The 21049-nt window shown below is 36.2% G+C and overlaps 1 protein-coding gene across 1 annotated transcript in view; it reads left to right on the top strand.

The window, feature by feature from the left end:
- EPYC (epiphycan) overlaps window positions 1-21049 on the top strand; it is a 48399-nt gene that overhangs the window by 23628 nt on the left and 3722 nt on the right. The window contains exons 3-6 of the mRNA XM_027774307.1: window positions 10490-10664; window positions 14500-14658; window positions 15494-15696; window positions 17543-17638. Coding sequence (XP_027630108.1) covers window positions 10490-10664; window positions 14500-14658; window positions 15494-15696; window positions 17543-17638 — 633 coding nt within the window. The remainder of the gene's footprint in view (window positions 1-10489; window positions 10665-14499; window positions 14659-15493; window positions 15697-17542; window positions 17639-21049) is intronic.

The raw sequence follows: 21049 nt of genomic DNA, 5'->3' as shown, positions 1-21049 counted from the left end.
TTCAATTCCGGGGCCTGGTGGTTTTTTTTTTTTTTTTTTTTTTTTTTTTTTTTTTTGTGAGAGGTTTTTGCTATGGGGCGCATGCGCTTGCCAGACAAAGAAAGGCAGAGAGACAGAAAGGAAAAAATCACCTCCCCAGGGGAATGGCCACTCCGCAATTCCTTCTCCTCCATTCTCCTCTCGGGATTTTGGGCACGCGTGCACACATGCCCTGCATGAGTTTTAAGCCACCAGGTCCAAGATGTGAACCGCGGTCTACTACATGGGAGTACAGCGACATAGCCATTACACTAACTGCCTGTCCAGTAGCTTGTTTTCTCACTTTCCCTTTCTTTCTCTCTCTGGTCAAATTTTAAAAAATAACAATAACAGGGACCAGCAGGTGACATGGTGGTTAAAGGAACTGAACTCCCACATGGCCAATCACCATTTTAGTCCAGGACCTAGTGGCTTGCTTTCTCACTTTCCCTCTATATCTCTCTTTCTCTGTCCTTCTCAAGTCAAATTAAAATAAATAAATAAATAGTTCAATAAAATAATTATTTAAAAATAATAACAAATGGAATCCATTAAATAGATAAACCTTTAAAAACTCAAATCAAATAAAAATACACTAAAAATGGTGCATTCACTTAAATTTATAAAAGAGAAATCAGATGATAGGCAAAAAATGTGCATTTATTTTTCTAATGTCAATTACATGTGCTAGGCAAATAAAGCTATAAAATATTAAAAATTATTTCCTCAGTATAATTGAGAAATGGGTAAGAAAACTAAAAAAAGAAATTGTCTTTAGTAAGACAACCAAAATCTCACTAGCTTAACCCAATAAAAGTTTATATCTTCTTGACATGATTGTCCAGGACAGATCAAGAGGTTTATTTTCCTCTGTGTAGCTATTCCCCTATTTCAAACCCGATGATCTCAGAATGAAGGTGTCTAAGAAGCCAGATTATTCCGAGTATTTTCCTTGGCTGACTACAGATGCATTCCAGTTATTTTCCTAACTGGAGCATATCTAATCTAGCCCATGATGAGGTCCTGTGAAATTTTTCTTCTCCATGTTAGTGATGCTCTCTTAGGGACTGTATTGTTCATGTTCGACAAATTTAATGTGTCTCTCCTCCAGACAGCGCTGACCACAATAACATATTATTCTGCCCTGAACCCAGTATTTCCAGGCTTCCATCCTCTTCAGTTGACTTTATCTTTCTTTAGCTGCAACATCATTACTCATGAGCCAGAGTCGAGAGTCAAGCAGCTGCTCCCAAGGGCCTGGGAGGAATGGTTTTTTGTTATTGTGCATTTTAAAGATCATTCATGAGCACAACTTAAAGTCACCTCAATTTCTTGAGGTGAGGACCTCAATCTGACCCTATCTCTAACCCAAGATATATCTACATTAAAATATGCATTATTTTTCTATTTTTAAATAAAGTTTATTATTATTATTTTCTCTTGAGAAAGACAAAGACAAGCACCGTCAACTAGGTCTAATGCTATGATTCCTTTGCTCAGCTCTTCCTTTCTGCTAAGATCATAGGTGCATGCATGCCTGGCGGTATAGGTGGACCTGGGAACTGCAATCTTCCATATGGAGCTAGAATTGCTTGGACACTATGTTACAGGTGCGCTGCCTTGATGGCCCTATTTTTCTTATTCTAAGAGGAACGATTATATCCTGGTTCTTCTATAAATATCAGTAAGTCAACCAGGATCTCAGTGTATGCAAGTTTTGATTTTCTCTTCGTTGGACTGTCTTCATTTCCCAATCACATATACAAGCAAAAGAATGATGAATGAAATTTTTAAATAATCCCATCTTTGCCTAAAATAGAGTTTCAGGTGAAATAAGGTAAAGAGGATACGCAGAAAGAAAATGGGAAGCCGAGGTGTGAGGACCGGGTAACAGACCACTTAGGATTTTTGTACGCACTCAAGTAGTACCATTACATTGTACAAATCCAGGGAGTACCATCCACATAGTAAACCATGACGGGGTAGTTACTGTGGGAGTTTTGCAATGGAGGGGCTCTAAATCTGGGTGTATAGTTCTATCTTTGCCTCAAATATAGAACATACCTAACCAGCATTTTTGAATCAGCAATAGATTAAAAACTAGTTTCATCAATTATTTTCCTTTCAAAATACATTTGCTCCTACAAAGAAGGTTCATTGGCCAACACAGAAATATCTGATCCATAGCAAATTTCTTTTCATACCTGCTCTCGAATGCACCTTCTTGCCATGTTACAATATGTTTTTCTGCTGATATAAAATACGATCCTTCAGGACAGTCAGTGGCATAGTGGTTAAGGCAGCTGTATCCTACATGGTCGACTTCATGGTTCAAGTACCTGATCTGGTGGCTTGAAAAACACACAGGGTGTATGTGCATGTGTGCCCCAAATCCCAAGGGAGGAAGAGACTGCAGTGTGGGCATCCCTCATGGGGAGTGGTTTCTCACTTTCTCTCTTTCTGGCAACTACATTTGCTCTAGAGCAAAGATTAAAAAAAAAAAAAAAGAAACGAAAAGAAAAGAAAAGAAAAGAAAAGAAATCCGTTAAAGTATCAAAAATTGCCATCGCTTACTTGTACTGAGTGATCTGTGTTTACCAGGAAGCCTACTAATTGCTAGTTATTCTGAGGTGGATGCTGGAGATACAACAGTGAAAAAGAAAAGTGATACATTTATCCTCATGGAGAGATACGAGGTGTCAAAAATTCATGGAAAAGTGAAAATAACAGTACAAATTTAGTTGGTGTAAAAATTTTTGAAATCCATACATATTTTTTTTTCATACCATATATTTTCCATGAAGTTTTGGAAATCCCTCCTCTATCTCAAATATTTATACATACAAGATAAAAATCTGTATCAGTTTTTGCTATGTAATAAATAATTTCAAGTTTGGGTGGCCTAAAACAACTATTTATTTAGAATAATTTTGTAGTTTAGATATTTGGACTCTGCTATATTTCTAGTTTGTATTGAGTTTACTCTGATATCTGCAAGCAGCAGCTGGGTTGGTTGAGGTCTGCCTGGACTAGCTTGACTTCAGCTGAGATGTGTTTCTCTCTAATATGTATTTACTCATCTTTCGACCAACTAGTCCCAATTTATTTATATATGACTGGGCAGTGTTCTTAGAGAGCAAACATTAAAATTTGCTATGTTTCCAGAAGATTGCTATCAAAATTGACACAACATTAGTGCATTATGTATGTTAAAATCAATTAGGAGGGCAATCTAAATTCATTATCTACAAGATGAAATATTAGGTTCTATCTTATGAATGTAGGAGGTATAAAGTAATACTGAAAAGATGAATGTGCCCAAGGAAGGAAATAGCTGCAACAATAAAAATTAAAATTAAAAATTCTTGCCCCAAGTGCAATGGTTGATATGACCGTAAGAAGTACACAGTGGAGGCAGCTGTGGCATGGTGGTTAAGGGGGCAGGATCCCTCGTGGCTAATTATGGAGTTCGAGTCCTGGACCTGGTGGCTTGAAAAACACATCCAGCACATGAATATGTGTGTCCAAAATCCCAAGAGGAGAACAGAGGAGAAGGGATTGCAGTATGGCTGTCCTCCCTGGGGTGGGGTGGGGGGTATGCTTTCTCATTTTGCCTGTCTGACCTTTCTCTCCCTGTCTTTCTTTCTCTCTTTCTGGCAAGCACATGCATCCTACAGCAAATTAAAAAGATAAATAAAAAAGTACACAATGCTCTGAGAACCACAAAACATATTTTTCTAAGTCAGATAGATCATAAGAAATTTCTCTGAGAAAGTGAAATTTAACTGCATGTAAACAATAAGTAATTAGAGAATGTAGGGAGAGGAAACAGCTACAGGTAGGACCAGCACATGCAAACGTAGAAGAAATGTTGAGAACATAAAAAATTAAGATGGCCAGTGTAGATTGATCAATTAGACAGTAAAAGAGAACAGTTGGCAAGTGACACAATTGTACTCTTAAAAGGGTCAAATCCTACAGGACCCTATAAATTACAGAGTTCCAGCTTTACTCTAATTATAACAGCAAACACTTCTATGGCACTTGTTATGTGCTTAGTATTACTCTAATCCTTGTAAATGTGGAAACTAAGTATTCCTTATCTGAAATGTTTGGAACCAGAAATGTTTCAGATTTCAAATTTCTTTTTTCTGAATTAGGAATATTTGTGTACACAGAATGAGATATTTTAGAACTGGAACCCAAGTCTAAAATTGAAATTCATTTATATTGTATACAAAGACTAAAGGTAATCTGATAAGCTATATTTGTGTTGTAGCATTTTGACTACAACTAGTCACATGAGGTCAAGGTGTGGAATTTTCCATTGCTGATGTCATGTTAGCATTTGAGAAGTTTCATATTTTAAAACATTTTGGATTTTGAAATGTTGAATCAAGGAAGTTAAATTCAAGTTGAATTAACTTTTTTTAAACGTTTTTACCATAGGGCATATGTGCTCACTGGAGAGAGACAGAGAGACAGGAAGATGGAAAATAAATTATTTCCCTGTGGAAGATGGCCACACCATAATCCCTTCTTTTCCACTCTTCTCTCAGGATTTTATACACACACACACACGCACACACACACGCACACACACACCTGGCAGGACTTTTTAACCACCAGGTTTGGGACTCAAACTGTGGAGTCAGCTATGTAGGAATCCAGCTGCCTTAACCACCACACTACATGCTGGCCCCTGAATTAACATTTTACTTGTAACAGAGCTATACTATCTATATCAGAATTTTAGAAATAAAGGGACTGAAGGTCAAGGAGGTAAAGTAACTTGTTCAAGGTTTCCCAGTAAAGCTAGATTCAAAATTACTCTAAAATCTTCCTTTGAACCAATATATTATGGTGCTTCTTATTATCAAGAACCATAAAAAAATCACTGAAAATTTTAAACAGTTTTGAAATGAGCAATTTTATCTTTTTAAGAGTCCATTCTGATATATACTAGAGAATATAATATTATTTATATTATATATATAATATAATATTATAATATTATTATATTCTCTGTATTATAATATTATTTTATGTATTATAATATTATTATATTCTTTGTATTATAAGTAAACTATGTACTCTAGGCATGGAAGGCAGTAATTTAGATTATGGTGATGATGGTAAATAGGGAGAAAAAAATAATGGTATTGATAGACATTTACAAAATAATAACAAATAAAATGGACAGTTGATTACAAATTACACAGAATGTTTGACACACATATTCAGTCCCATTGATTAGATACTTATAAAGACTGGGGCCTATCCCCAGCCTAGTGGTTGGAGTAGCTCAATCCTACATGGCCAACCAAGGTTGAAATTCTAATCCAGTGGCTTGAAAAACATGGCAGCCGGTGTACATGCATGACCCAAATCCTGACAAGATGGAGAGATAGAAGAGAAGGATTCGCCACATGGTCATGCCTCATTGGGAAGAAAGGAGACAGATCAGACTATCTCCCTCTATCTCTCTGTCTCTACCTATCTCTGATGAGCTCATGCACCCTCTGACAATTAAAAAAAGAAAAGACTGGGAAACCTCCTGTAATTTATAAATTCACTTATTAACTCACAGATCCTTTCATTATTCATGAAGGTAAGATTCAAATCTGGTAAACTGAATTCCTTTCTAATAGTTTTTTTTCCTATCACAGTTATATTACATTTTTGTTGAGTTCTTCATTGAAAACTTAGCTGCAGATTACATGCTGAGAGAAATGTTGTAAAAAAAAAATAAACAGATGGAATTTTATTACTTCAAATACAAGGGTGAGTGGCAGCAATGGTCTGTGACCATCATACACAGGGACGACCAGTCTATCCTTCAGGAAGTGCCACTGAAGGGACTCAGGGACAAATGAGTGAATCAGGAATAAGTGTGATTGCTGTTTCTGAACCCACTAGTTTTTCATACTTCTACTCTGAAATTACGACAAATAATTTCAGTAGGCTAAATGCTAGCAATAAGTTAGAACGGACCATTTAGATGCACTTTTTGCGAAGGAACTAATACACTTGATAACATTTTTTAGAGAGATTTTTGATAGGGTGCAAGCATTTGCCAGAGAGACAGAGAGAGAAAGTGAGACATCACTCAGTGGGAGGAGGATGGCCATGCTGCAAACCTTTCCCCTCCATTCCCACCTGATTTGGGACACGCATGCACACGCACCTGGCATGAGTTTCAAGCTACCAGGTCTGAACTCAAACTGTGGTTGACTATGTGCGAGTCCAGCACCTTAACCACTTAGGCCACCTGCAGGCCCTGATCAAAATTATTTTCAACTATGTGTTATTGTCACTTAAGATGGTGCTTAGTAATTTCATAGAGATTCTTTTATAGACAACTGCCAATTATTGAAAAATAGTAGTCTTAAATCTTTTACAGTGTTATTTAATTTTTTAAGTTTATTTCATTTTATTCATGACAGTGTGTGCATACACATGAGAGACAGAGAGACACAGAGAGAAGCGCCCCAACAAAGTCTGGTTATGCCACAATCCCTTCTCTCAGCCCTGCAGTTCTTCAAGGCCTTGGACATGCAAGGCGTGCCTAGTTTGTTTCAAGTTACCCAGTCCAGGGATCCAAACACATGTGGTCTCCAGCACTGCAGTTTATTATGTTACCAACTGCACCACTGGGGCTAGGACTTTTGAAGTATTATTAATAAGAATATAAATATATCTGGTAAAAGTCTCAGTACAATTTGATACATGAAATATAACTGGACTATTTTCTACCCAAAGTCCTTATTTTCTGCATAGTGCAGAACTTAGTCTGAAACACTCCGGATCATTTCAGCCCCTCTCCCCTGCAGTTGAATTGAGGAGCTCAGTAGTTTATACCAAGCCAGGGTTGTGCAGAGGCTGGGGTGCAGAGGCTGAGGCAGGCTGAAGGATTCCTTTTCTCAGAAGTTTTCACGCTGGACTGACATCTGCTGAGAATGCACTCGACCCAGGTCACTGTGCGCAGGCTATGGATGTGTCATTTTTGGTTCAGATATACTCTTTCATGGACACAGAATGTACTCACTTCTACGCAGTCTACCATGACATAAATGATCTCGTTCTAAGGCCAGGTAAATATGAGAATAGAAATAGGTAAGTTACTATAAACCGATCAACTCAAAGACATACCAGGCTGATTCTAGATCAAGAAGATGTGCAAATGACTGAGATCAAAGACATTCTTGGCAATGAAAAATGAACTTATGTCTAATGGTGTTAAGTCTAAGGACATATAACAAACAGATTTAAAGGTGATTTAGAAGGAAATAAGTCAGAGTAAAATAAGGTAAAGGAAAAACAATGGAGAAAAAGTCCAAAGAATGAATGGTTATATGATATTTGCATTCAAGTGGTACCAATTACAGCTTGAGAAAAAGGAACAGGGGAGTTTTCTAGCCATTTGTGTTTAGGTCCAAATTTGGGTTTCTGCAGCATAAGCATAAAACTCTGCCACATGGAGAGCCAGGTGGTCAGGTTTCCCCTGTCTCATTTATTCGCAGACATTACCCCACAACTTCTTATCACAGGATTAAGACTGTGAAAAGAGAGAAAAAGACAGAAGCCTATATCACTTCTGTTTAACGCTGAGGATAAATGTGTCGATCATGCAGAAAGCTCTCCAAAGACACAGTACTTTGAGGTTACAATTCTGCGATTTTGCTGAGCAGAGAAGCCATTCCTTCTCCTTGGTTTTCAAAGTTATTCAGCATTCGCATTTTCTTCCCAAGTAAGCAAGAGCAAAACAGTTTCTAATAAACACAAAAGCTGTTTTGCCTCATTATAGCGGATGACAAGTGAGGTCTTACAGCTCCCATCAAATCAGTGGAAAAACAATTATCCATAAAAAAGTACGTGCAAACATTTTTTCTACAAAGTTAAAGAATCAAGGCAACGTGTCTGGAATGTGTTTCTCCCTCTAGGCTGCCTCCGTTCCGTCAAACATCTGTCTCTTTTTTTGCTCTTCCCAGAGCCTCCTTTTGGTCTCTCTGTAAATCCGTTCCTTCTGAATCTGCTTCGTTCTGACCCTACAGATGGAAACCGTATGTCTCTGTGTTAAAGGAAATGTGCCCAATCTTCTCGGCTGGAAATTTCTGGTCAAGCTTTATAGTATCTTCATATATGGCTCCTAATATATCAGATACAATATAATCTGATTTCGGTTTTTGTGTTTTAAATTTATTTAATTCCATTTGTTACTAATATCTTTTATTTTGACCAGAGAGAGACACAGAGAGAAGGGGAAAGCGAGAAAGCAAGACACCAGGTCTGGTACTCAAACCACAGTCAGCCATGTGGGAGTCCAGAGCCTTAACCACTACTCCACCTGCAGACCTTTCATGTTTAAATGCTTAAAAAAAAATAAGCATTAGCACATTGATTGATTCTTCTCAGTAAAATTCTTAAAGTTTAGCATAGAGCTGTGAATCAAATATATTTCAGACAGGTAATTTAAAAAATATTCTTCGATAAGTACTTGTTGACTGACTATTATACTATAGCCTAGTGGTACAAAGAACAAACACATAGCTTAGACCTTACCATCTAGGAGGCTTGCATACACAGAAAACTAATGGAACCCAAGCAATATAGAAAAGCTGCAACAGAAAAGGAGGCATAGCTCAGAAATGTTAACTGCTAGAAGTTTAATGTGTTTTAAAAAGGATAATTTTCATTTATAGTATAATATACTCAAGTCTATCAAAAGAGACGCTACATCATACATAAATCTTTAAAACCTTACGATAGCTAAAACATCCAGAAAATAACTGGTCTAACTAGGTACCTATTTTATAGATGAAAGTACTAGCACGTCACTTGGTATTAAGTAATTTAAAAAGTAATTTGTGTGCTGTGTTTCTTTGCTTTTTTAATGAAAGCAAATAAAGGGAAAAAAAGTAGAAAGGAGCAAGAGGCCACGTTGGCATGTCAAGGGAGAGTCTGGAGTATCTGGGGATGCCATGAGGACACTAGATGAGAGAAAGTGGTTCCTGTTGTCTTATTTCCAGTCCAAACTAACAAGCTTCTCAGGGAGGTAGGCACTTACCAAGTAATACAGAGAAACAGACAATGAGATAATGAAAGTCGAACATGAGGGTTTGCTCTAAATGCAAATAGAATTCTTAAGAGCAACAACTTATTATTTAAAATATGTGAGTAAGAAGAGAGAGAGCAAGTGAAATCTTAAATATAACCTCTAGGGCCAGATAGTGGCATAGCAGTAATGTAATTTGACTCACACAAGAAGGTCTTGGGTTTGCATCCCGGGCTTTCCTGTGTATGCCAGGTTTGCACAAATGAGCCTGTGATTTGGGTTTGATAAAACTGAGGGTAGGGGAGGGTGGAGAATCATGTACTGAAAGCCTGTCCTCTCTCTCTCTTCCTCTCTCTGTCTCTCTGTCTCACCTTCTCCTAGAAGAATTGAATGAATAAATGTAATATATATATGTGTGTTTCTGTAGATCTTAAAAAAAAAAAACTCTGAATATTTTTGTAATTTCAGAAATGCCTCCTATTGCTAAAGCTCTCAGAAAGGTAAATTTTAACATACCCAAATATTGCTGGGAATACTGACTATCCAAATGATATTGAAAATACATGAGAAATGGCATATTACAATCAAATAATAATAGTTTTTAAAGTTATTCATTTATGATAGAGAGTGGGTACACATGAATGAGAGAAAGAGAGAGGCGCATCTTTGACAGGGTCTTACGCACTGAAATTCCCTTCTCCCAGCCCTCTAGCTCTTCAAAATCTTGGCCCTGTGTAGAAGTAGCCAGCAGGGGGGTCCAAATAAGGGTAGCCATTGACTTGCAGCTCAGTTTGCTACTGAAGGTGCCACCAGGCTGGAGCTTCACATCATATCGTTCTTTATATCGCTATATATTTTTATGTTGGTAGCATGTATTACCTTTCAGTAAAATGCCATTAAGGGAAATATAAGTCATTGCTAAGGAACAGAATATTTGAATCTAGGAAAGCAAGATTGAAAGGACAAGAAAACGCACATCAATTTCTTATCCTTTATTATCTTCAAGTGGAGTGGAATTAGAGGTAGAAGATAAAGGATACTTTTTGGACTTTATTCTGCACATTTCTTAATTAATTTGAAACTTTCACAATAATAATGCCTTCTTATAATGCTATTATTAGAAAACAATAAGTGAGGTTTTTTAAACCCATGAAATGAAAACATGTAAGAGTTGAGAGAGCAAGAAGGACTGCCACCCCCAGAAAACATAAGTAAAGCTTTAGAAACATTTTCTAAGATTGAAGATACAAAATTAATTGATTAAAACAATTTAGAACCCTCTGTGCTCTTAAACAAGCAGGCCATCCGTGTTGAACTTCAGAACAGCAGTGCCCTCTGGTGGTCAAGGGGAATACATTTTAAATTTCGATCACTGACAGGTTGAGAAGGTTGCATGATGAAACTGCTTTTTTTCAGATTGAGATAGTGACAGTGATGCCTTCCGGGAACAAAGAGCTCCTCACTCCACCTCCGCAGACAGAGGACGCCCAGGAAGAGGAGGAAGAGGAGGAATCCACCCCCAGACTGATTGATGGCTCTTCCCCACAGGAGCCTGAATTCACAGGGGTACTGGGCCCGCACACCAATGAAGGTCAGGAACCTCAAAACTGAATTATAATTGACTCCACTGGCCTGTCTCTCAAAACTGCCAAGTTCCAACTCCACCAGGAACCTACATGACCCAAGAAGAACATTTTGGAAGAGACTAGGTTTGAAGTGGGAGTTACACATGGATTTTGTATTGTTTTATAAAGCTGTTTTAATAATTGGGTATGAGGAAAGGATCAAATAACCAAATATTTGGAATGGAAATATTTGGCTGGCATCAACTCTAAAGCTTGTGGAGGAATACATTTCTAGGACAAATGGTATTTGATTAGCAAGATGAAATCTATGCCTCTGAGACAGGGCCACGAGGGTTCAAGGTGATAATGGTGATGGTGCTGCTGATGGTAATAGAAATGGTAACAGTACCAGTACCAGTAATAGTAACAGTAACAGTAATAGCAGTATTTTACCTTAACTGAGCAGTTACTACCTTCAGGCTGTAATGTCCAACCCTTCCCATTATCTCATCTATTACAACATCCCTGTGAGGGTGTTCATATTACTATTTTCATTATCACCAAGGAAACTGGACCCCAAGAGGGGCGGCAATTTGCCAGGGATTACACAGTTGCTAGTACACTGGGTTTAAAGACAGCTGGTTTGTATCCTTGCCTGTGTATTAAAAACTAAGATTCTTCTCTATATTCAATCCTAGGAAGCAGAAAGTGGAAAAAAAAAATAGGAAAATTTTCAAAACATCTAGCACCATTTTGTATGAAGACTAAAGATGATCTAAACCAGAGCCTTTCAGTTACTGAGAAGGGGTTCCTATGTTCAGTAGGATTCTACGATTTGTCTGTGTTTCTTGGTGGGATCTGCCAGTGCCCGCCTTGGGGGAATTAAGAGAACTCACACGAGAATACTTGTACATACACACAGACTGATGTCCTAAGGGATTGCAGACAAAATGAGGAGCATTCACACCAGCAATTTCATTAGTATTGAGTGTCTCTGTGTTCCAAGTCCTGTAGACAGAAAACTTATTTTTAATGGCCACTGCTGTCCCAGATACTTCTGTCTAGTCCAGGGAGACAGACAAACAAATTTAGGGGTAATCATGTGTTACAGATATTATGAGAAGTCTGTACGAAAATACTGGGAGATAGACAGGGAAGAACAGCATACCATAAAGCAAAGCTAAGAACAGGGCACATGGGCCAAAACTGACTGTCTCACAGAGACAGAATGGCGGAAACTTGTGCATTCAAATCCTGGCACTGTGACTTCCTGGAAGTCTAGACCAAGGCATCCACTATCTTTGTGCCTTAGTTTCCTCATCTAGAAAACAGGATAATAAATATGAAAACTTACCTTATACAATTAGACTTCCAAATGTTCACAAAAAAAAAAAAAAGAAATTAAAGGATCAGTTTATTTGGGTGCCAAAATTTAGAAATCGATGAATAATTTTTTCATGGTACACATTTCACATAGCACACAAATTCATATTCATGAACTTCTTGCAGATTCCCTTGTAGAGTTATCAGGATTAAAGAAATGAATATAATGCCAGGCCCAAAGTAAATACAGTAATACAATATTCAAATACAGTAAATGCAATATTCTATTACTGATAGAGTTTATACAGGAATTTTGGCTCTTAAAATTTTTTAAAGAATTATTTTATTTAGCTTGTATTTCTTTAATTAATTTATTTATTTTAATTTGACCAGTGAGGAGGAGAGAGAGAGGAAGTGAGAAAGCAAGCTGCCAAATCCAGGACTTGAACCACAGTCAGCCATGTGGGAGTCCAGTGCTCTTAATCACCATGCCACCTACTGGCCCCTGGCTCTTAAATTTTTTAAAAATAATTATTTTGCTTAACATTCATTCATTTATTCACCAGAATGAGAGAGAGAGACAGAAAGTGAGAAATCACCCCCCAGGGGAGATGGCCTTCTCACTGGCTTTTCTCTCCCATTCTCCTCCTGGTATTTTGGGCACAAGGCACATGTGACCAGTGTTAGTTCCAATCTTCTGGTTCTGGAACTTGAACCACAGTTGGCCATGTGGTAGCCTTAACTACTATGCAACCCACTCGTCCCACTAATAGAAATTTCTGAAAATAATACTCTGAATCCATATAATGTAGGCTGGAGTTGTGAGTGGAATAACTACAATTAAATTATAATTGATGTGTGTGCATATGTATTATATATGTATTTAATATATAATCATACAATTCACAAGCATGTATATATGTGTACTTACATGTATATATGTTTATGTATATACATACGTATGTGTGTATAAATTATTTATATATATATATATATATATATAAATTACAATAAACAATTATAGGTAAATTAGCAAGGCCAGGATGATAGAGAGGAATCACATACTCTTGCCTTTTAAAAATTTTATGATGAAAGAAAAATATTATAAGGATTGATGAAACTAGCAAGTGTTAAATATTTTACAGCTCTTCTTAAAACTTTTGTTCTTGGCTTTCCATTTTTTAAATAGTTTTCATTCCTGAAGTTGCTATTGCAAATGACTTTCTCATTTAATGATAGCAATAGACCTATGTAGGTCTTCCGCGATACTCAGACTAGGCTAGATATCCTTGTTTAAGCTCATATCCTTCATGGCACTTAGCACAGTCATAATGTCATTTATTTGTGGATTCAACTCATCTCACATAGCAGATCATAAAACAGAACTGTGTGTCTCTGTGGTCACCACCATGTCATTTACATAGAACTCAGTAGTATCTGCCCACCGAATGAATATAAGCGTTTACTACATTTTCTTTTCCTTGAAGCAAATTTTGTTTCAGAGGAATGTTTAGATATTGAACCCAAGATCTAATACAAATTGCATAAGTGATAGTTTAACCCTATAAAAAGCATAATCATAATATGTACGTTATGGAAGAAAAACGTTAATAAGAATAAAAGTAGTGACCATGCTACAGCCACTCGGTAATTTAAAATGCATATCTTAAAATGTTACAAAGGGGACCAGCAGTTAGCTTAATAGTTATGTAGCTGGACTCCCATGTAGTCGACCACGGTTCGAGTTCCAGACCTGGTGGCTTAAACCCACACCGGGCACATGTGCGTGTGTGCCCAAGATCCCGATAAGAGAATGGAGAAGGGATTGAGCCGTGGCCATCCCCCCAAGCGTTTACTACATTTTCTTTTCCTTGAAGCAAATTTTGTTTCAGAGGAATGTTTAGATATTGAACCCAAGATCTAATACAAATTGCATAAGTGATAGTTTAACCCTATAAAAAGCATAATCATAATATGTACGTTATGGAAGAAAAACGTTAATAAGAATAAAAGTAGTGACCATGCTACAGCCACTCGGTAATTTAAAATGCATATCTTAAAATGTTACAAAGGGGACCAGCAGTTAGCTTAATAGTTATGTAGCTGGACTCCCATGTAGTCGACCACGGTTCGAGTTCCAGACCTGGTGGCTTAAACCCACACCGGGCACATGTGCGTGTGTGCCCAAGATCCCGATAAGAGAATGGAGAAGGGATTGAGCCGTGGCCATCCCCCCCTGGGGGGTGATTTCTTGCTTTCTGCCTCTCTGTCTCTCTCTCTTTCTGGCGAGTGCACACGCCCTCTCAAAAAATAAAATAAAATAAAATAGTTACAAAGAATATAATAATTGTTGGAGCAGATTTAGTTGATATATTAGACTTTAATAGTCCATATACATAAAACAATATGAGAAAATATGTAATACACTGGGGTGGTCTGTATGAAAGTTTAATCTTGTTTGCCAAACATTGCTTACTACTTTATTTCTTAGACATTGTTTCTGCTACTGGCATATAATCGTTTATCTGTGTTTTTTAGACTTTCCAACCTGCCTGCTGTGTACTTGTATAAGTACCACCGTATACTGTGATGACCATGAACTTGATGCTATTCCTGCACTTCCCAAGAACACTGCTTATTTCTATTCCCGCTTTAACAAAATTAAAAAGATCAACAAAAATGACTTTGCAAGCCTAAGTATGAATGACATTAAAGTCTCTTTCTTCTTCATAGACTTCTTGAAAATTTTTACAGTGTAAAATGTTGGTACTGAGCATAAAATTTAAATGCCAAAATATGGCTCATAAATCAGTTGCTTTTTCTTATTAACATATATTTGTTTGCTTTAATAGTGATAAAAAATGAGTGATTAATGGTCATTCTGAAACTATGTAGTTAATAGTTTCAAATGAAATATTTTCAACAAAATACAAATCAAAATAATATTAGTTTACATGCTAGAATTCATTATTATGTTATGACATGAAGAGCAAAATGTTATGGTCACATATTTATGAGGATTTAGCTTTTTTGAATAAGCGTCTATTAAAGCATAGTTGCTTTACGATTGATGAAAACAAGCTTAAATTCTAACTTTATACTTCTTGCCAACGTAGAAGAATTTTGGTACTTGTCTTCATGAAGTGTTTTAATTATCTGAAGATTTCTTTTTAATATCTGTTATAGTCAACTACTAGAAAATATAACACTTACTTCATGAAGGAAAATATTTGAGTAGCAAAATATAAAATAAGTTTATGAAGACTGTAGAGAAAAGACCAGTTAAATATTAAATACGATGTGCCAATTTTTTTGCTAAAGTTACTAATTCGTGTATGTGTATAAATAAGAATAGTTTGGGGAAACTTTTTCTATAAAATAGTTGAAAGATAATTATTTCATTAACTGCTCTTTTCTAATTAAATTCACATTTGTATATCCTATATACAGAAAAACATATTCACATTTTATGTAAATATATGTAAAACATATTCCAGGATAGTTAACTACTTCCTTTATATTTTTCTCTTAGATGATTTAAGAAGGATTGATCTGACCTCAAATTTAATATCTGAAATTGATGAAGATGCATTCCAAAAGCTGCCACAACTTCGAGAACTTGTCCTGCGTGACAACAAAATAAGGCAGCTCCCAGAACTGCCAACCACTTTGATGTTTATCGATATTAGCCATAACAGACTTGGAAAGAAAGGGATAAAGCAAGAAGCATTTAAAGTAAGCCCTAAGTTTGATATGAAATATTTTTGTATTCCTGTTCCATTTCCTATTTTTATTTTATTTTTTCTTTCTCTCTCTTTTACTTATTTATTTATTTATTTATTTAGGTTTTTGCTAAGAGGTGCATGCACTCACCAGGGAGAGAGAGAGGAAGTGAGAAATCATCCCCTAGGGAGGATGGCCATACCACAATCCCTTCTCCTCCATTCTCTTGGTATCTTTGGCATGCATGCATATATTCCTGACATGATTTTCAAGCCACCAGGTCTGAATTCAAACTGTGGTCAGCCATGTGGAAGTCCAACACTCCAACCATCCTGCCACCTGTTGATCCCTCCTTTGTATTTTTATAATAAGATTTAATGAGATTTTTAACTTCAAAAGTAAATTTCTCACCCATTTCTTTTCTTTTTTTGGGGAGAGGTTTTGGCTATATGGCGCGTGCGCTCACCAGACAGACAGAGAGACAGAAAGTGAGAAATCACCCCCCGGGGGGGATGGCCATGCTGCAATCCCTTCTTCTCCATTCTCCTCTTGGGATCTTGGGCATGCACGCACACGCACCTGGCATGAGTTTTAAGCCACCGGGTCCAGAAGGCGAACTGTGGTCGACTACATGGGAGTCCAGCAACATAGCCATTACGCTAACTGCTGGTCCCTCACACCCATTTCTTCATACTTTTGAGAAATACTATACTCTGGTATATTGTAACAATGGTCAAGCATCAGCAGCAAAAACAGAAAGCAGTGTTGGACTGAGAAGTCAGTGGCTACTTATCTATAAGATACTCATCTGTAAGGAAGTACCCATCTATAAGGAACACACCAGAAGAGATGTGAGCCAGATCATTTGTATTTACCAAGAATGCCACTTGAGAAGAGGATTTTACGTGGTTAAAGGGATAAGTACTTGGGTAGAGTATGGGTGGTATCTTGAGGACAGAAATTTGTAAATGACTCTGTATGGAGGATGGATTTAGATAACCTTAGGGATTTTGTTTGCTAAGTGAAGAAACCAAGTGTGGGTCTAGAGACTTGCTTGGAACAACAGTATAAAGTCTGAGAATAGTAGTCAGCCAGCTTTCTTAACCACTGTTATTCCATGTAAGCTGCTCTTCTAAATAATGTTCAAGAAATAGTTTTCAAATACTCATTGGTGGAATATCACATTATCCCAGGGAGGTCATAGGCATGGTATGACCTTGTTTCCACCAGGAACTAGAAAAAGGCCTGCCTCTCTGTTAGGTTTTCCATGACATCATCAATGGTAGGTAAGATGTTTAGGGAACTCATTATAGTCTGGCAAGGGCCAGTCTAGTCCCAGCGTTTGTTGGTCTGGGTGTCCAACACAGTTGTTCTGGGGTGTTTGGTTAGAGTACATAAATTATTGCTTAAATGCCTTCTGTCTAATTGTGCTTCCTCTTTCCTAGTAAGTGGGCTACCTAGCTCTTGTTAGTGAGAAATCTTCATCTGTTTATACCTATAAAACAAAGGAAATTCTTGCTATGTCTCACCAAAATCCTTATAATCTCACTGTAGAATGTCTCCCATGGGAAATAGCTACCTTTCTGAAGTTGGGAAAGTTGAACTGAACAAAATGAGGTTCTTTTTAGAGACTGAGAAACACTATTCAGTTTTATGAAAGAAATATTTTTTCCACAGCCAGTTTTTCAAAATTCACCTTAATTGTGTAGTAAGTCAGAAAATCTTCTTCAACTTTACCTAATGAGATCTGGAAAGGCATGGTCTTTTACAAATATTATAGTCACATGCAGAGGGAATAGAAAATACATCAGTAACCCCAATAAATTCTATTAAGTCCCTCTATTTGCAATGTTTACAGGATATGTATGATCTCCATCATCTCTACCTCACGGATAACAACTTGGACCACATCCCTCTGCCACTTCCAGAAAACCTGCGGGCCCTGCACCTTCAGGTAGGCTTCCACCAGTAAGGTGTGCCCAAATGACCTAGGGAAAACAAAATTAAATGGCAGGAGCTCAAGACACAAACAGCTGTCCACAATGGCATGCTAACACACTGCAACACTCTTCCTTCTTTTTTCTACTATCTCTCGTGCATTCTCTCTTCATCTGAGTACAAGGTATTTATACATTCATAGCCTGTCTATCCTGACTGAATTCTGACACCCTAAATCTTTCTTCATATTCTTTTTAATTTGTATTTATTTGATATTTGAGATAGGGAGAATATACTTGCTGGAGAGAGACACAGACAGAGAGGGAAAGTGAGAAGTCACCCCCTGGGGGGAAAGGCCATACCACAATCTCGGTCCCTTCTCCCTTCACCTCTTCTCATTCACACGTGCATATGTTCCCATGACTCTGGATCCAAGATTTAAACTGCATAGTTGGTCATGTGGGATTCAGCTGTCTTAATGACCATGCCATGGGCCAGCCCTACTTTTATTTTTACACAAGTCAAAATACATCTTTTTGTATGTAAAACTTCTTTTGTAAAATAATAATAATATTATTATAAGTGGAAGAGAAGAAAAGAAACAATCTTATTTGATGTCTAGTTTTTAGGGGAAAAACATATCCATTTCAGGTTTTGATAGTAGGTTTTAGGTAATTAATTAAATTCAGTCCTAAGGCATTCCCACGTACTGAGAGATGACTAGCATCTATTTCTTTGGAGACAGTGTGGTAATTGCTTTTTCTTAAGCAACATATTGGAAAGTTTGGGGTATTTTAAGTCTCATTAAGCAAAATTTTACCTTTGAAGTGATGAGTGAAAACACATTTTTCCAAAATGCTATGATCTAATATTAACAGTTTCTACGGTATGTTCTCTGAAGTGATTAAAAATGAGTTCAATTAAAACAAACATTTCTGGTTGTTATAACAAAACAAACAAATTACTTTTTATTTCAGGTGTAAGTTTTGGTCTACAGTTGTAATTAAATTTATCTAATAATTCCATCATTCTATGGAATAAATACAATATTAGGTCATTGGAAAAGTCATGCATATTTTGTTTTTCTATGCAAAAATGTGGCATGACTTTCCCAACTCAATATATAGAGAAGATATCCACTGTATATTCAAAGAAATAACATCAAACTCCAATATCTTAACTTTTTAGGAGAAAAAGTATAAACCATTAAAACTAGTGATTTTGCTAAGTAAGAGCAAGTCTATGACTTCTGTGTTTTTCTCTGTGGATTCTGTAAATATTTACCTTTCAATATTTTCTTTTCTTCTGATTATTATATATGTTTCCATACTTTCTGGTTTCTTTTGGGTTATATCTATCTGACACTTGGATACCTATTTTTTTTTTGTGAGTTTTTCTGCCTTGCTTACTTCTTTAATGCATGTGTTCTTTCTAAACCTCATGCTGGTTCTGGATGGCTCAATTTATGTCTATCTTTTTCTAAGGGTAAATTCTTTTACATACGAAGATTTCTTATGTTGTTCATGACTAGAGGCAGCATTTTTAAAGAAATCATCAAAGAAATTTTGGAATGTGTTTTCTAGTTAGAAATAAATTTTAATTGTTATTGTCTAGGATGATATTGATACTACAAAATAACCAGTTGTAGATGCTATATTTAAATACAATGTGCTTGTATCTATGATAAGTTTTTTTAAGTAATTAGTATTATATTCCCATTTTAAGCTTTGAAAGACATTAAATGCACCTCTTAAAATAGTTCTTTGTATAGGACAACCTTACTAACATCCAGTTTATAGTTGTTTTTAAGTTGCACTATATCCCTTCATGATTCATTTGCCAAGTTTTTTTCCACGATATAATATAGCAATTAAAAATAAAAGCTGAGGCAAAAGCATGTTCCCTGAATTGAAATTCTAGTCCCAATATGACCTAATAACTGTTTTCCCTGTATCTCAGATTTCTCATCTGGAATAAAGAGATAATCTTCTGCATAGGATGGCTAGGAATATTAAATCATATAAAAGTTAATCAAGTGTGGGGCCCAGCAGGAGACTTGGTTGTTAAGGTGCTGGACTCCCACATGGCAAACCACATGTCAAGTCCTGGACCTGGCAGCCTGCTTTTTTCACTTTCCCTTTCTCTCTTTCTGTTTCTCTGGTGAGCACATGTACCCTATAGCAAATTTTAAAATAGTAATAATAAATAAAATTAAATAGTTTTAAAAAGTTAATAAATTGTGTTATTATATCTATATTTTACTATATATGATAAGTACTTAAACGTGAAGCACAGTTATTATTAACAACACATCTCTATCATCTATCAAGAAAATAGTAGAGCTACTAGGCACTAAATCTTTATTATTCCTTATGAACATTTTGTAATAAGAGGGTAAATCCATCTGGAAGATATGTTTATAAATGTATACTTACCTAACAGTAGAGCCCAAATAGCTAAAGCCAAAAAGCTCGGAAATGAAGGATGAAATGGACAATTTGATCATAATTAGGTACTTCAATATCCGACTTTCAGTAATAGGTAGGACAACTAGCTATAAGATCAACTAAGTAAACAAAAGACTTGAACAACACTGAGACTCGATTAGACCTAACGGTCATCCACAGAACATTCCACCACCAACAGCAGAATACATATTCTACTCAAGCACACAAGCAACATTTCCCAGGATAGACCCTATTCTACATCATAAAACAAGCCTCACTAGATTGAAAATAATCAAAATCATATGAAGTATGTTTTTGGATTTCAATAAAGTTATATTAGAAATCAACAATGAAAAAATCGAGAAGTTCACAAATACATGAATATTAAAATATACTTTCCTGATAACCAATGGGTTAAAAAGGAAATATCAGGAAAGTTAGAAGATAATCAAAAGCAAATACATAAAAACAAAAACACCACACAGGAGAAATTATGGGATAGGGATAAACAATTCTTACAGGGAAATTTTTGCTATAAACACCTATACTAAAAAAGATCTCACTTTTATAAATGTAGCCTTCCACCTAAGACACTAGTAGAAGTAGAAGAAACTAATCCAAAGCAAGCAGAAGCATAGATGTAATAAAAATTAGAACAAGATAAATAAAATTAGAATTAAAAAATAGAAAAATAAAAATAAAAGTTTGTTCTTTTGAAAGATCAACAAAGTCACGTATTTAGCTAGAATAACCTAGAAATTAAGTTTCAAATTACTAAAATCAGGAATGAAAGGGAGAGAATTACTACCAGCCTTACACAAATAGAAGGGATAAAGTGTAGTACTGCGAACAACTGTATGCCAGAGAATAAGACAGGTGAAATTCCCAGATGGATATAAACTACTGAAATCAACTAATGAATAAGAGGTGATTTTAACAGACTTATAACAAGCTCAGATATGAGCTTAACATTTAAAAAT

This window comes from Tupaia chinensis, unplaced genomic scaffold (assembly GCF_000334495.1).
Source record: "Tupaia chinensis unplaced genomic scaffold, TupChi_1.0 Scaffold000423_1, whole genome shotgun sequence".
Lineage (NCBI taxonomy): Eukaryota > Metazoa > Chordata > Mammalia > Scandentia > Tupaiidae > Tupaia > Tupaia belangeri.
Note: the sequence above shows the minus strand (reverse complement) of the source record. Positions and strands in the feature narration are given on the sequence as shown.